Source organism: Misgurnus anguillicaudatus, chromosome 19, assembly GCF_027580225.2.
Source record: "Misgurnus anguillicaudatus chromosome 19, ASM2758022v2, whole genome shotgun sequence".
NCBI classification, from domain to species: Eukaryota; Metazoa; Chordata; class Actinopteri; order Cypriniformes; family Cobitidae; genus Misgurnus; species Misgurnus anguillicaudatus.
The window spans coordinates 52,372,842-52,390,622 of record NC_073355.2 but is presented as its reverse complement, the minus strand read 5'-3'; the positions used below and the strand labels follow the sequence as shown (position 1 = coordinate 52,390,622).

General features: G+C 38.7%; 1 protein-coding gene across 1 annotated transcript; it reads right to left on the bottom strand.

The window, feature by feature from the left end:
- Nucleotides 1-4,110: 4,110 nt before the first annotated feature.
- On the bottom strand, nt 4,111-5,397 carry LOC129426490 (aerolysin-like protein). The gene has a single exon (XM_055182852.2). The coding sequence runs from the start codon at nt 5,379-5,381 to the stop codon at nt 4,467-4,469; it is 915 nt and encodes a 304-aa protein (XP_055038827.2). The 5' UTR covers nt 5,382-5,397; the 3' UTR covers nt 4,111-4,466.
- Between the last annotated feature and the right edge of the window lie 12,384 nt (nt 5,398-17,781).

Genomic DNA, 17,781 nt, shown 5'->3' with positions numbered 1-17,781 from the left:
CAGCCCCTAAGGAGAGAAACGTCTCAGTCATTCAAAGTACTTACTTTGTGATTACCTTCAGAGCCATCACCTAGTAGCACAGCCCCTAAGGAGAGAAACGTCTCAGTCATTCGAATTACTTACTTTGTAATTACCTTCAGAGCCATCGCGTAGTGTCACAGCCCCTAAGGAGAGAAACGTCTCAGTCATTCGAAGTACTTACTTTGTGATTACCTTCAGAGCCATCACGTAGTAGCACAACCCCTAAGGAAAGAAACGTCTCAGTCATCCGAAATACTTACCGTGAGATTACCTTGCAGAGCCATCACGTACTGTCACAGCCCCTAAGGAGAGAAACGTCTCAGTCATTCGAAGTACTTACTTTGTTATTACCTTCAGAGCCATCACGTAGTAGCACACCCCCTAAGGAGAGAAACGTCTCAGTCATCCGAAATACTTACCATGAGATTACCTTGCAGAGCCATCACGTACTGTCACAGCCCCTAAGGAGAGAAACGTCTCAGTCATTCGAAGCACTTACTTTGTGATTACCTTCAGAGCCATCACGTAGTAGCACACCCCCCTAAGGAGAGAAACATCTCAGTCATCCGAAATACTTACCGTGAGATTACCTTGCAGAGCCATCAGGTAGTGTCACAGCCCCTAAGGAGAGAAACGTCTTAGTCATCTGAAATATTTACCGTGAGATGACCTTGCAGAGCCATCACGTGGTGTCACAGCCCCTAAGGAGAGAAACGTCTCAGTCATTCGAAAGATTTACCTTGTGATTACCTTCAGAGCCATCACGTAGTGTCACAGCCCCTAACGAGAGGAATGTCTCAGTTATTCGAAATACTTACCTTGTGATTACCTTCTAGCGCCACCACGAAGTGTCACAGCCTCTAGGGAGAGGGACGCTTCATTCATCCAAGGCACCCATCCCTCCCTCCGCCTCGGAAAGAGATAGACGGCATACTTACCTTGGGGTTCTCCGTAACACCATCGAACGGACAGAGCTGAGATAAACGCCGTACAGTGATCCAGGTACGAGCCTCTCCCTGTTAACTACTCACCCTTGTCTCTCTTTACGCACAGGAGAAGGTGGGCATTCTGGAATCGGCGGCGTGTAGAAAGAAGCAAAAACAGGAGACTTGTGAACGAACTGAACCAGGTCTTGAAGAACGAAGAAAGGACTTATCAAGCCCTACCCACGACTGGGTCAACGAGACCCAAGACTGTCCTGTATCCAAGTTCTTGGTTTTTAGCTCCCCTTACCCCTCCCCCCTTATTGATTTTAAGTAATTTAATAAAGTTTGTTTTAAATTTTACCTATCTCTTCTCGTTTGTCTGGTCATTGGGGTGCTTTTGGGAACTCCCCGAGGTGAATCCTAGGAAGGGGTGTGGCTTGCAACATCTGTAGTCCGCCCCGACCTGTGACAGATGTCCAATCGCCACGTTCTCTCTGCACGCCTGTTTGTAATAATCCCCAGATTTGTTTGCCCGGAGTTGCTGGAATTGGCTGGGTGTTTCAAGGACAATGGTCCGGGTGGAATGATTTCCGCCATTTTAGGTTCCGCTGATTGAAGTCACTGCCTGGCAAAGTTCAATTCAATTCAATTCAATTTTATTTATATAGCGCTTTTCACAATACTTAATTGTTTCAAAGCAGCTTTACATTAATAGAAGCAGTAAAAGCACAGAAAAACGACAGATAGCACAACATAATACACAATAGCATAAGCAGTCAAATTTGCTGCGGCTATGACTCGACATTATGAGCGAGCGTATTACTAGTGTAACGTCTAGGACAGGGGTCTCCAACACGTCGCTCGCGAGCTACTGGTAGCTCGTGGCTTAATTGCAGGTAGCTCGCTGGTGGGTTTGATTATTTATTTATTTTCTGTGGATGGCGCATTTGGATGTCTGGTTAGTGTTACAAGCTCCAGTGGTACTAAAACTGGGTGCGTGTTGGACGTCGCGTTGTAGACCGGCGTTGTTCCAAAAACAAACAGATAAGTCCGCGCATCCGTGCCGCGGCAACCGGCCGATGCGCGCAACGCTGTGAAGCCCGCGCCATGGCAACCGGCCGATCCGCGTGATGCTTTGAAGCCAAACACACCTCGAGTAGAGGCACTATGGCTAAAAAGGATGCCGTGATTTTTGGATTCACTTTTGGTAAAACGAAAATACAGTCGTCGTCACAAGTTCAATGGGTTATCATCTCATATTTAAACATCAAATGGCAAGAAATACCAAAGACTCATACGAGCATTACATCTTGACTAAGAACAGGTGAGAGGACGGCATGACACAGCTAACGTTAATCGCTAAAATGATAGCAAAATACTTAAGGCTGCTTATTGCTTAATATTATGAAGCTTGTGCTTTGACTGAATGTGTTTAAACGCATGCTGATAATGCGCATGCACGACAGGAGTTAAACTTTCTGTCCAGTACATAACTTAGTTTAAGTTTTGCATTTTGTGCAGATGCACGTTGTATAACACATTTATGTTGTATATAAGGCTTAATATTATGTAGAGTGCGTCATATACAGTATATAAAGCGCATCAGTTTGTGTTTATTAACCCTTTAGTTTCACTTCATCACGCAGATTTTCCTGTTAGAGGTTTCTGTTAAAAAGCATCTGTTTCATTAATAATCTAGAATGTGTTCATTTTTCTGTCATAGTTTCTTCAAAATTAAGTTTTATTTGAGTGTTTTTAATAAAAATATTTTAATTTCCACAATGACGCCCTTTCCATTGCCTGCCCTCAGTTAATCGTTTTTTAGACCTATGGATTAGTCGAAATGAAAAAATGACACATGCACTTCCCTAATATGAATCCAAAAGCAGTAAATACTCTATGTATGTTTGGAACATCTTTCTAAATCTGATCATTGATTTGTTTTATTCAAAATGTGTTTTTTTTTAAGAATCCGTGATAAAAAGTATAAATAAACAACATGAAAGTTTTTTTGTTGTTGATGTTTAAGAGGATCTGTTCTTTCATTTGATGTATGGTTTATGTTTAAAGAAAAGCATTTTCTGGAAGGTATTACAATTTTGTGAAAAATATAAAAAAATGCTGGCACTGGCTGGCAAATTTTTTTTTTAAAAATGCTGTAGGGGAAAGAGTTAAAATCACAGTGGGTTAATAGATCGTTATCTATTAACTAAATTTAGGTATTACGTGACACAAGTAGCTCTCGACCACTTTTATTTTTTAGAAAGTAGCTCTCCATTGAAAAAGGTTGGAGACCCCTGGTCTAGGAGAAGAAGCTAAATTAAGCCCAAGCAGGCTACCTCCCCGGGGTAAAAAAACCCCTAGGAGAAAAAAAACAAAACCCCCAGGTTGTTTAGCCGAGAAAATAAAAAGTGTGATGTTTCACCATGAAACTGGAAGTTGTTGTAATTCAGGCATACAAGTCTGACCTGCCCAATATTTCACACGGTTCATAAGGGTCCTGGCCTAAACACATCAACAAAGCAAAATACAGATACAGTGATAGCACCACCTAGAGGCAGCACGAAACACTGATTCACTGCTTTAAGATATTTAACAATATCAACATCATATTTGTTCAGTCTAATTAGAATATCCACATATATTACCACACTAAATATACATGCCAGGGCCCTTCCATCGCTGCTTCAGCTTTAATCTTTTAATTGTTGTTTTAAATTCTCTTAATTGGTATTTTTGTTTTCTCATTTCTATGTAAAGCCCTTTGAATGACCTCTGTGTATCAATGTGCTATACAAATAAACCTGACTTGCCTTGCCTTGCCTCTGTAAAAATCTATTTTATTTTTTAAACACTATAGAAATTGAAGCATTAAAACAGTCAATGGGCAAAGTTTTACACTTGTAAAGGTTTACCACTATTTAAAGATATAAAAGTCTCTTAGTATTGTAGATTTTTTATTCTGTTTATAGTTTCAGGGTTTATTTGGTTGGATTAAAGTTTAGCTTTCATTCCTGCAGTGGAGCTAAAGATAAAAGAGAAATTCAAGCAAGCAACTGATGCTAAAAAAACTTTATTCATGTTAAGTTTTCATAATACACGATCGGTTCAATTTTATTTATATAGCACTTTTCACAACTGTTTTATTGTTTCAAAGCAGCTTTACATTAATAGATGTAGGAGAAAACACAGAAAAATCAATGGACAACATAAGTAGCAGTATAATGATTAAACCATACTAGCAAGCGTAGTAATAATGTAATGTATAGAAGAGAGTTCTAAGTTAAGCCAATGTCAGCTGACTGACTGAAAGTGAAAGATCATCAAGAAATCACATAACGTAAAGCAATAAATGATTATACAGGTGATTTATTTATTCTTTCATCTTAAGTAGAAAACTTAAGTAACTTTAACTTGAAAATATTAATTTTGAAATTAAACATCTAAGAAATTATGCAATTAAATGTAGAAAGATTAATTATCAAATGAAAAAATGAATTTCTGTATGTAGTCTTCATATCACAGATCAGATTCTTTGGTGTTTACATTAATTTCAGTGTAAGTGACTCCTTTGAATTGTCCTCTGGTTTCATAATTTAACACAACCCCATCTTCAGTCGTGATCGTCATTGTACCGGTGTAAGGAAGATCAATACTGCATCGGCCTATGGTGATATGGACCTCCACTTTCTTCATCGGTGGCACATCTATTTTAAATGTTTCTTTTTGTGTTCTTTCATCCTTCTGTTCTCTACTGTAAGTGAATTCTGTTCCTACTGTAAAACTGAATCCGGTGGTAACTTCTGCAACCTCTGGAATCCCGGCCTTTACCTCCATAGAGAATGCAAGGGCAATGCTTAGTTTTGTAGACCAAGAGGATGTTTTGGTTATTGTCTTTGAGCTTTCACTCGTTTGCTCTTGACTGACGGAGCTTTGATTCTTATAGTTACTAGATATCATTTCTTCCTGTACGACATGCGGTTTCATCTGGGAAACTACTGATTGTATTTTATTGAGAAACAAAAAACCTATGTTGTCAATTTCTCGTCCACATCTGCCCACAAGGCCCAGACAAAATCCAGAGCCGACATTCATAGGATATTCTGTCTGCAATGGCCAGCTTGTCATTTTCGCAAAGAATCTTCCTCCACGATTGGTTTCAAATTTGATGGCTCCGAGACGCGTTCCTATGCCGTTTCCCCACAGGGACAAAAATGTGATGAGTTCACCGGGCTGAAACACATACTCTTGATATGATCCGTCCGGTCTACCAAAGGTTTCTTCTCTTTCGTCTGTAAGCCAGGCCCTGACCGCATTCACCTGTGATCCTCCAACCCAAACCCAGATCCTCTGTAAACTGGCACCATTACTCTTACCGGTGAAGGAAAACCTATGACCTCCATTACCACCGATTAAACCCAGAGTTGTTGACATTTTCAAAGCGAGAAGATCTGAAAATATTATTACAAATTAACATCAGAAATGACTAAACAATCAATCAGTGACTAAACTAAAGAAATCAGTTTTACTCTCTTAAAAATAAAGGTGCTTCACGATGCCACAAAAGAACCATTTTTAGTTATAAAAATTTAACTTTAACATTAAAAACACATTTCTGTTTTACAAAAGCTTCTTTGTGATGAAAAATGTTGTTCAGATTAGAAAAAGGTAAAAAAAAGAAATGTGAAAAACCTTTTAAGCACCTTTATTTAGTTAAAGGATAAAAACTAAATCGTTGGCTCTGCTGTCTCTTCTCATAGAGCAAAAAAGGAAAAGAGAAAAATGGAGATATATTTTTCAAAACATGTTCATGAAAATGTACACTACCAGTGAAAAGTTTTGAAACATTTGATTGAAATATTTACAACAATCTTTTTTTATCTGTAGGTGTGTGTTTTAAAGTTTGATTTTTTTGTATGCAAAATATACTTAATAAAAAATATATATATTCGTTCATTAAGAAAAATGACATGGTCATAAATTGATAATTTTATGTCAATTAAAATATTTTACATTTATAAAAGGATGTATTTTAGTTTTTTTTTTTTATATAACTTGTTCAGGTTGTACATATAGTGACAGAGAAGTGATTTGTATGAATAAATAAAATTTTAGCTGTGTGCTCCCCCTACTAGCAAGTTGTTACTGTGTCTGATGCGTGAGTTTAAATCCCCTCAGCGAGGACAGATTCTTGTATTAAAACTTTTGACTGGTAGTGTACTTTTTATGTATGCAGATTGTCTGAATATTTTTGGAATCCATATTAAAAACATAAATAAATCTTTAAAGCAATTAAAAATATATATTTAGCCCTCACTTTTAACTTTAATAACTTTTAAATATCTCAAATTCAAAAAGATATTTAATTAAGCTTCACTGATTTTTTTATTTTTAGCATAAATTTAAAATATATTTTGTCCAAAACAAACAGATTTTTTAATAAATTTGTTAAGTGCACTTACTTGAATAATTTTTTAGTCTGATTGTAAAGAGCAGATGATCTGATGATTTTTGTTTAACATGACAGCTGTTTATATACAACAACTTTTGTATTACCTGTTGCTGGATCATTGTCATTGTTGTCACTCTCATGTCTGTTCCTGTTCTACGTTTACCTGGTCCTGCCATTGTTTGATTCTCGCGTTTTGTTTCTTGTTTATTTATTAAATGTTATTTATACATCACGAACTCTGCACTTGCGTCCTCACTCCAATTCCAGTTTGTGACAAACATATTTAAATTTAATAAATAAAGTTTTGTAGATACATACTCTAGGTAATAACCACATGTAAATAAGTTATTTTTAAACTTTTTCTACTTTTTCTACATCATTATAGCAGGTGACGAGTTGGAGCCCACTGGCCATTTTTGGAAATGTGCCATAATTAAGATTAAAGCTTACAGAAGCCACATTTTATATTATATCAATCTCAAATTTTAATAAGACCTTTGTTAGACTTGTGGCTTTAAGACCATTGATTTTCTAGGCTGCTATGAGACACATTTTATATATTTTTTATTAAATAGAAAAATGTTTTGTGCACAACATTTCAATTCCACTATACTTAAACATTTATAACTTGTTTTCTTTTTAACTTATCTGAAATCGTAAATTCAGAAAAGAAAGTTTCAAGCGTCTTCTTTTAGAATATACTACAATCATGTAAACTGCAAACATTTTAGTGTGTGTGAGAGACATTCTTATGTACTTTTTTATTGAATCAGAGGGAAATGTTTGATAGTCATGCCCTTTAATTGCAATAATCCTGCATTATAGTCTCAATCCAGATTCAGTTTCAATCCTGATAACCTTAATCTATTGATGGCTTATGTTGTATGACTAAATATGTCTATATTTCTTCAAAACTTACTAGAAGACATCATTTGAGGGGTCTTTTTTAAATCTCCTGGGGAGCATACCCCTAAACCCCCCAAGAATTGCTTTTTCACACAGTACAATTGAATTATAAACTACACAGACAGTGATTACACAGAAAGCGTCCACAATTCACAAATTAAGACCCACACCATCCAAAAACCCAGCTGTATCTCTGATTTGACTCTCACTCCGTGTAATGTAGTGTAGAGAAAAAAAACATTTAATGAAAACTGTAGCATTTTAAATTATGAAAAATGTCCATGGCTCCCCTCCTGAAACCTCATGCCACCCCTTTGCCATCCCTGGAAAAAATCTCTAGATCCGCTACTGAGAGATACCTAAAAATGTGATGAGCAAAACATTCTGGCTTTTTAAGAAATAAAGCCTAAAACTCTTCTTAAGAAAATCTTACATTTCCTTTGTATCAACTTATTTTTATTTGTTTCCTGATCAAGCAGGAACAGTGAAATGCTGACATACATAACACAGAAATAGTTTGTGAGTTTGTGCAGAGGATTAGAAATTCTGCAGAAATGATTGATATGATATGTGATAAGAAGATCATTGGCATTATTGTTTCCAATAAAAGATGGCTCTTCATAACACATTTTAAACAGTTAGTTCTCTGCATGATGTGAAAGTCTGTTCTCAACTTCACAATATCTTCATTAAACTGTAAATACTTTGTAGGACAAGATGCTTAAAGGAATTTTCAAATGAACCACAAAGCAAATCACAAACGAACAGAATAAAGACGACGAATACATGAATGATTATAAGCCAACATCATCATTCACACAGAAACTCATTGATCATGAGGTCAGCTCAAACAAAACAAATAAAAACTAGTTGTGAGACCAGGGTCTTGTGGTAATTCAAGAGGTTGGATGAGGCCTGCCGAGGCTTGACGAGGGGACTTGTTAGCTGCACAGATGGCACAGGAGTTCACAAAAGAAGTCACATCATTCAGCATGGATTGACACCAGAACTTGTACTTTAATTTTTGCAGTGTGATGTTAACGCCAGGATGGCCGGAGGAGAGAGAAGTGTGTACCCACTGGATGATTTGATGTCTGAAGGTCGGTGGAACAAAAATGCGATCGTCAGGGTAGTCTGTGGGTGGTGGATTGAGAGTTTTAGCCTGATCGATTTCCTGTATGACGCTCCACTGAACCGGGGCTATGATCAGGGAGGATGGGATGATGGGTTCGGTGCTAGGGGCCTGAGGTAAAGCATCAAACTGGCTGGAGAGGGCATCAGCCTTGGTGTTCTTAGAGCCGAGACGATAAGTAATGGTGAACTGGAAGCGTGTTAAAAACAAAGACCACTTTGCTTGTCTGGTGTTGATCAGTAAATCAGGATGTCGTCTATGTACAAAATGACGAATTGATTCAGCGTGTCCCTGAAAACATTATTGATGAAAGATTGAAAGATGGATGGACTGTTAGATAAACCGAAGGGCATGACCAAATATTCATAGTGACCGTTGATTGTAGAAAAGGCAGTTTTCCATTCATCATCCTCATGAATGCGGATCAGATTGTAGGCGCTGCAGAGGTCTAGCTTACTGTAAACATTGCCGTTGCGTAGTTGCTCTAAGGCGGCTGGGACCAGAGGCAGCGGATAACAGCACTTGACAGTGATGTCGTTGAGCCCACGATAATCGATGCATGGACGTAGCCCTCCATCTTTTTTCTTAATGAAAAGAAGCCTGCCACAGCTGGGGATGTTGAGAAGAGGATAAAGCCTTTAGCCTCTTCTTCCTGGATATAATCCTTTTTAGCCTGTGTCTCGGGTTTGGATAGTAGAAATATCTGCCCCTTGGGAAGTGTAGTACCAGGTAAGAGCTCAATACCACAGTCACTGGGTCGATATGGTGGCAACTGGGTGGCTGTGGTTTTGCTGAAAGCAACAGCAATGTTGTGGTATGCATTGGGGAGGATTTCAGGTATGGTGACTACTGGAGTGATCTGGGTTGAGCATAGAGGTAACTCGGAGTGATGATGTCACATCTGGATTGACAGGTGGAGCCCCAGCGTATTATCTGTTTGTCCTTCCATTAAATGAGCGGGTCATGCTGATGAAGCCATGGAAATCCTAAGATGATAGGGTTGTGTGGTGATCTGATCACGTAGAAGTGAATTTGTTCAGAGTGGTTGGGAGAGATGTTCAAAGTGAGATTTTCTGTGATGTGTGTGACTTTTCCGGTGCCCAGTGGTCGTCCATCTAACGCTGCAACAGACATAGGGGGTGAGCATTAAATTAATGATATGGCATGGGTCTTTACCAGGTTGAAGTCAATGAAGTTGCTCTTGGATATCCCTGATCTCACCCACATTATCAATTCATCTCTTCTTACTGGTACCTTCCCTGCAGCATTTAAAGAGCCTCTGATAACCCCACTGCTGAAGAAACTCACACTCAATTCTGCTATGCTAGAGAATAACAGACCAGTTTATCTTCTTCCCTTCATTGCCAAGACTCTTGAACGCATGGTGTTCGAACAGCTCTCCTCTTTCTCCACACAAAATAACCTCCTGGATAGCAATCCGTCTGGTTTCAAAAGCAGTGACTCCACTGAGACTGCGCTGCTCTCAGTCATTGAATCCCTAAGGCAGGCAAGGGCAGCCTCCAAATGATCTGCGCTGATCTTACTGGATCTATCTGCCGCTTTTGACACAGTCAATCACCACATTCACCTTACGCCCCTCATGGCTATGGGTGTCTCTGACACAGCGCTTCTATGGTTCAAGTCGTACCTCTCAGGCAGGTCATTCAGGGTATCGTGGAGAGGTGACTTCTCCAAACCCCAACTTCTCGATACCAAGAGGGTGGATAATGAAACTGGGAATAAAATGAGAGGCTAAACACAAGATTCAAAGGGTTGAAAATTTGACTTAATTAAGAAATAAGTTAAAATTTAAGGAATTTACGTTCAAGAAATATGTCACAGTGAATACCCATAAGGGGCTGTTTACTTATTGTGTTTTACCCTTTGGAGTTTATTCTAGTCCTGCTATCTTCCAAAGGACCATTGAATGGGTACTGCAAGGTCTTCATTATGTGGCAGTTTTCCTGGATGACATCTTGGTGACCAGTCGCAATAATGGGGAGCATCTCCAAATGCAGGCCAGGGTATTGGAAAGGTTGAAGGAAGCAAGACTACATTTGAAACGGAGTAAATTAACTTTCCTGGAAAAAGAGGTAATGTTCTTGGGTCATAAAGTAGTTGAGACCCTACACTCAGGCCTATGCTCAGTACCTGAAAAAGTGACTGCTATTTAAAATGCTCCCTTGCCAAAGACTGAGTTGAAGGCCTATTTGATTCTGCAAAAAGATGCACAATGGCACTAGAGAACATTTACATTTTAATGCTCTTTTGAACTTCTGCTGACCTGGGTATGCACTTTCTATGCACTTCCTAATTTGCACAGACACATGCATTTACTTGAACTACCTCTGTCAAAGCCTTTCTTCCAGTTAAACAATCATTAAAACACTTATAAACATTTCTGAGTAAAATAAAAGTATAATCGAAATGAATTGATTTTCATACCCATGGTCACAGATCAAAACTTAAAAAGGAATAACATACTGCAAAATGCTGTTTTTGTGACAAATATACATGTCGTTTGGAATACCAAGCAATAATATTCTGGACTAATACATGTTGTCCTATTTAAAAATGTTATCTTGTATGCCTAGTCTGATCATTTGTATAGAAACTGAAGTTCTTATCATTCTCTGTATCAAACTTATAAGACATTGAATTATGCATTGATTAAAAAGCAAAATTCTCTTTGCATTAGTGTCTGCTCTTCTCCGTTCAGTGGTCATTGTGCACCCACGTAGTCCTTTCAGTGACCTTCACTGTGGTTTGTGTTGTAGATAACACTTGAATGGTCCTTGCCACCTCTTGGCCTTCCAATGCTTTCTTTTCAGGTCTCTTATTACCACAAAGTCACCAGATTTCAAGGGCCATGCAGAGGTTTGTCTTGCAGATCTCGATGGAAAAGCTCTAACCTGCAAATGGACTTTAGATAACAGAGAAGACATTTCCTGCCAATAATTCAACATGTTATGGATTTTTTGTTCTCTTGTTCCTTTTTCCCATAAATGGGGTCTGCCAAAGAAAATTTTGAATGGGCTTGGGTTTGGTTTTGATCTATTTTCTCATTCTCATGTATCTATTGTAACACAATAGGTAGAGCTTATATTCATGTTAGTCTTGTGTCTTAATAACACTTTTTCCTTATTGTTACATTTTCTATTTTTACTGCTATCTTAGTTGAGGTATGATACGAGCAATGATAAATTCAGTATAATTTAGAAATAATTATTTTGGTAAATAGGGTAGATTATTCAAATCAACCTAAGTGCCTTCGACAAATGCAAAACCACAACGCTTTTAAATCATCCTCTCACTGTTTATGGCGAGAGACTGCATGCTCTGTAACAAAAGAGAAGAGGAAGTTAAGTTAGTTTCAATCAATAAAAAGAAACAGAGATGGGTTTCAGGCCAGCTGCCTTTGTAGCTATATCAGTCAGTTTTCCTGTGGAGGAGAAATTAATTTTGTTAGTTTCCTTCAAAGATGGTAAATCCGAAATGGTGTGGTTCACCATCATCTTTGGTGTCATCAGCAAAGTTTCAAGATTTAGTGTGTTGCATCTTAATCATTGGGAAGTCTAATAAGGTGTTGTGATAGCACAATTAACGTGGACAAATGTAAATTTTTCTGTTCCAACAGAATCATAGAAACAGAATGAGGAACCATAATAGTCAGATCAGAATAGCCTACAAGTTCTCTGGATGCTAGAACAGCTTTTACTGCTGCCACAACACTCTGCAGGGATGGAGGTAGTCCTGAAGCCGCTGGGTCAGGGTTTTTATTTCAAAAGTGAGCAACAGAGTGCAAACTATCACCATGTGATTGTAACAGGAGTTAATGAAACATGTTTGTTTTTACACAAAAGTTTAAGATGGATTTGGAATACTAGAGTGGGTAAAGGAATTTGTTGAGATTTCATCCTTTCGAAAGCTGAGTCAGAATAAGATGATCCAAGTCAGGTGTCTACACACAATGGTTGTCCCACCATATCAGAATTTTCTAATTAATATATGACAGTAAAAACACCCCTTTTTTCTTCAGAAAGTCACTTTCCATTGTTAATGATATCCTGAGGTGCTTATTGTTTCTAGCTTGTCATAGGAACATCCAATATTTCTCACAAATCTTTTTCAGATAAGACTTGTGACGTGCAGTGTAGGAATTGTTTCAACATGAATTTGGTACCACATGGGTAAATCATTGTTCTTGCTAATCCAATAATGTCCTCGACCTATTTTTCATCACGTACCAATTATTCGTATGCATAGGACGAATCAGTTTGTTGTCATGGGTTTTCCATCCTGGTCACCACTGTTACGGTGTAGTGCCATATATGGTTTGCTTCCTGTCATGATGTTGTTTGTGTGTGCCGGGTTGCGGTTGTTGGATGCAGAGCCTGGTAAATAAAGACGCAGATTAACACAGCTCCTGCCTGTTTAATGTATAAAAAAGCAAACAACCACAACCCCAGAGCTGTTGGCCATTAGACATACGCCCAATTTGCACATTAAATCCCTTCCTAGTTATAGAACAGTACAGGAATTAGACAGCACAAAAGTTTTTTCTCCCCCGTTTCACAGTGAAGGGGAACCGTTAGAGGTTCAGATATGTGATGCTCCGAAGCTGACATACAAAGGTATTGTTTGTCAGTAGAGGTTTAGACGGCATGTCACATGGTCAAATGGTTGACCTACCCGCCCCACTGTCTACCTTAAAAGCAACATAAACACCTTTAACTATAAGGTTAAACTTTGGCATGGCTTTAAACAATCTGATTTGTACATAGCAAAGTTTAATTCAACAGGTGGTAGAGCGTTAGCAGCGATTGCAGAGAGCGACAGAATCAATGTATGTGTCTGTGTGTGTGGTTAGTACTTTACCGCCTCCACTTTTGTGTTGAATTAAATGCGTGCCTGGAATCTCCCCCTTACTTTCTTGCTCTCTCTCTCTCTCTCTAGTCAGTCTGCCTTTTCTAATGTCCAGTTTGGCCACATTTACAGTCACTTTCCATTATTAGTGATACCATGTTTTGTGAGTGCGGAATTCAAAGAGTTCCTGAAAAAAAATGGAGTATGACATGTTTCTTCTGCATCCTATCATGTTTCCTGTAATAAGTTAGCAGAACGAACTGTACAAATTGTTAAAGGCATGTTAAAAAATGTGTAGAAGAAACAATGGCAACTAAGTTGGCTCGAGTTTATTCAGTTACAGGATTACTCCTTAAGGGGATCGCACACCGGCCGCGCAGCTCGGCGCCGCGCAGCGCCGCGTCGCGTCGCGCCTAGGAAAGCTCGGAGGTATTGTAAACCGGAAGTGCACATTAAATAGCGCGAGCTTCGTCAGATAACGTCTATTTCAAAATGTAAAATATACATTAGCAGCCAATGTTACATGTAATTGATTTTCGACACATAAGATGATAATAAATTTTAAAAGGTGTGAGTGGAGCTGTGTGGCGCGACAGGGATTTGAACAACTTCCTGAGTCACAGCTGAGCGGCGCGGACAGGCGCCACCTGGCGGCGCCGGTGTGCGTACACTCATAGAAAACAATGTGTTACATTTTTTTAGAACGGCGCGGCGCTGCGCGGCGCTGAGCTGCGCGGCCGGTGTGCGATCCCCTTTAGACCACCACTGGACTTTCTCCAGCTGAGCTGTTGCCTGGACAACAATTGCGACGTCCTGATTTAATGGGCAAGATTCAGAAACAACAACAAAAGCCAAAAAAAGTCTATCATGGCAAAAAGGCACATGAACTCAGCTTTGAAGTTGGAGATTCAGTACTTGTTCGGAATTTTACTTATGGACCGAAATGGATTCCGGGCATTAACGTTTTTAAAAAGTGATGCTGGGTGATAGGAGAGTGGATCAAATTCATGTCCAACAGAAATTGCTTATGAACCTTTCAAAGGAGGTTATTGACTGTGAATATCCTGATTTGGACTTCTCAGATAACTCAGCTCCTGTAGAGCCTAAAGAGACTGATGAAACAGAGACTGAGGACATTACTGGTGAGACTCATCCCCTTTAATTAATTGGGGATTATTCAGCCCTGAGACACCCTTGTGAGACAGTCACACAGAACCAAGAAATTGCCTGTTAATTTAAAAGATTATGAACTAAAGTAAAACAATTATTATATTGTAACATGATTGTTGAATGAAGTTTATTGTATTGTGAAACTTGGGGGGAAGGAGATGTTATAGACTGAGCTATGGTTGATTGACCTGTAGGGGGCAATCTATTGCCGTTTGACTTGGTTTACAGTAAATACAGCAAAGAAGATGTTAGTTGTAAATATAATCCTCCTGTGATCATTGGTGCAGGTTCCTTCTGAGTAAATTTCCTCATCTTGACCAGATCTGTCTCTCTCTAGTTATTACAATTTTTAAACACTGCAAATTATGAGTGGGGCGGGATAAGTGCTGGCAGTCTAGGGACCCGATGGCATGACAACACTGGCCCTCCTGGCCAAAAAGACAGACTGGCCCAACGGGAATTCTCACGGTCCTCCCAATATCCAATCCGGACCTGCTGGTCCAGGACTCCCAGCATGCACTTAAAAACCCATGTAAACATTACTCAGATATTTGTTAAAGCTGTTGATAATTGTGTTTTGCATTTATTTGGCTTTTTTACATTTGATTTTAAAGTGAAAACTGTTTTCTACCTTTTTTTCCAAGTAAACCATACTGCAATTTTTTACTGGTGCCTTTGTTTGTTTTCATCAGTCCAGGTCCTTATCAAGAACACATCTGGGTATTTTCATGCCTCCTCTGTACTTGTGTTCTTGAACTTCAACGGTTAAAGGTGCAATTTGTAAGATATTTGCAGTAAAATGTCCAAAAACCACTAGGCCAGTGTTATATATTTTGTCCAGCTGATTACTATCAATATCTGTAATGTTTTCAACTACCTGTAAATCGTGAGAAAATTTCCATTCAAAACAATGACACGGGGCAGTGCAGTCTCCTGTCAATGACGTTAATATCCATGTGACCCTTTGTCACCGCCTTTTCTGACGTAACCCACATGAGAACACTGGTCGAGCTCGAAAAAATAAAATGGCGGCCAAGGAAGCGACTGGAGCGCAAATTTAGTGTAAATAAACATATATTTTCACTTTTTACACATTTTAATTGCATTTCTAGCGAGAAATTAGTATTGTAGTTTTCAAATATGTGATTAGTTATCACAAAGGCGCTCTCTGTTTATATTTCAAACACGCTGCTTTTGAAGTGCGTCGGAAAGCCTTTCTCTGAGCGGCCTTCAGGCCTCCGAGTGCGAAGTCATTTCCTCATGAGGCAGCGAGGCAACAAGTCCTCACAGTCCTCACAGCCTTGAGTTTTCGGACGCAGCCAGTGTTGTGGACAAATGCGGAACTATGCGCTTGCTTATGGACTGCCGCTGGTTGTGTCAGCTCCTGTAAGCGTACGGGCCAACCAAACGACCCAAGAAGAGTTTGGAACAAAACGAGAGAGGATCAATTTGGTGTTGCATTATCTGGATAGAGAGAGCTTCACGACAACATTTAACTAGACAGAGATTCTGATCCTGCTTGTGTTTTACGCGATGGGTGGGATGTTTTGATTCGTAACCCTTCAAAAAACGTATGCTATTATATTGATCACAACATTAGTGTATAGATTGTAATCAGCGCGTCTTCCCGCGGACGATATGCTCATCAAAAGGTATTGTACAGCAATATAAATGGTCATTTTAAGACATTTCACAATAAGATTTGTACTGTCAATACATTATGTGAAAAATCATTGTAGATTGTAAGTTGAAAACTTAATTCTGTGCTGTGTTTACCATCGAATTTGGACTAATACTGTAATATCAACATGACTAACAATTTCATTTGAACATCACATATAAAATTACATAATGAAATAAACGATGTCATCAAACGCAACATTTATAAGACTTGATTACCTTATCCGTCAACGTGATTTCTCGTTCTCGTCTGATTGATGGCCATCAGCGATTGAGTGAAAGACTACAAATCCCATAATTCCACGCTGCTTCAGAGCATCATTAAACAACGTCATTGTTATTGATTTGATCTTGCGCCATCTAGCGGCGCAGATAATACAAATTGTATCTTTAATGATGACGTAGAGCGAAAACACAAGGACGCAAGATCAAAAAAGAACGCATATTGAGAAAGCTTGGTAGTAGCCTACATATCATGTCAACATTATATTATAAACACTAATGGGCATTACTGGGGAATAAACTTCAGTATAAGCTATACATTTGAGGAAGCTATAGCATGTAAGCAATAGCATTTGTTTCGTTTTGCCTTTTTTCTCCGAATACAAATTACTTGTGACAGTGAATTTTGTTTGTCTTTTGTTATGAATGGAGCTTTTTGTTAATGTACAAAACTAAAATGGCATATTTAAAATGTAATTTATTTCTTAAAGTAATAAAGCAAAATAAAAATAAATGTTCTAAGTAATGTAATGTAATGTCTTGTTCATTCAGCAAAATAAAATATGACTGAATCAAGTTTGTTTGGTTATCATACAGTTTGTTCATGTAGTGATTAGAAAACTAAAATGGAAAAATGGGGGGACCCATCAGCACTGCCTATGCATAGGGCCCGGGACCTTGTGCTACGCCCCTGACCGAGCCGAAAGGCTACACAACTCTCTTCTTAAGAAAATCATAGTCACATTTCCTTTTATCAACTTATTTTTATTTGTTCTCCTGATCAAGCAGGGAAAGTGAAATGCTGACACACATAACACAGAAAAAGTTTTGTGATATTTCATCATGTAGGCCGGGCACATGCAGGGGGGCGGAGGGTGTCTGAGCACCTGCCCTTTTACCCCTGGATGACCAATGTTTGTCAAGATTTTTTTGTATTGAAATGGCCTTTTGTGAAGGCCTACCCAATCTAACTATTAGGAAAATAAATGAAAATAATGTTGCCGTAAATAAAATGAATCACATGATGACCTATTGACTTTTGACTGGACAATCTCTTTCAGGATGATTCCTTCTTCATGCAGCGCGAGTGCACTCACACTCTCTTGCTAACACCGTGAACACATTGCAGATAACTAGTTACCATTGCATTAATAACATTAATGTATCAAAGTATGTCAGACTCATAGACATTCCATAAATTAAAGATTAAACTATATAAACAGTGACATCATATATACTTTTGCAAATGGTAGCAGGTGGTTTAACAGCAGTGTGCTGGAAATAGAACATTTAGGAGGTACTGAAATGTGTGTTTTCCGAAAGGTCATTGCAAAAGAGGCTGGTTGTTCACAGAGCTCTGTGTCCAAGCACTTTGATAGAGAGGCGAAGGTAAGGAAAAGATGTGG

Bases quoted from the DNA above. Each gene is read 5' to 3' on its own strand.
- LOC129426490 (XM_055182852.2), bottom strand. From the start codon at position 5,381: ATGTCAACAACTCTGGGTTTAATCGGTGGTAATGGAGGTCATAGGTTT.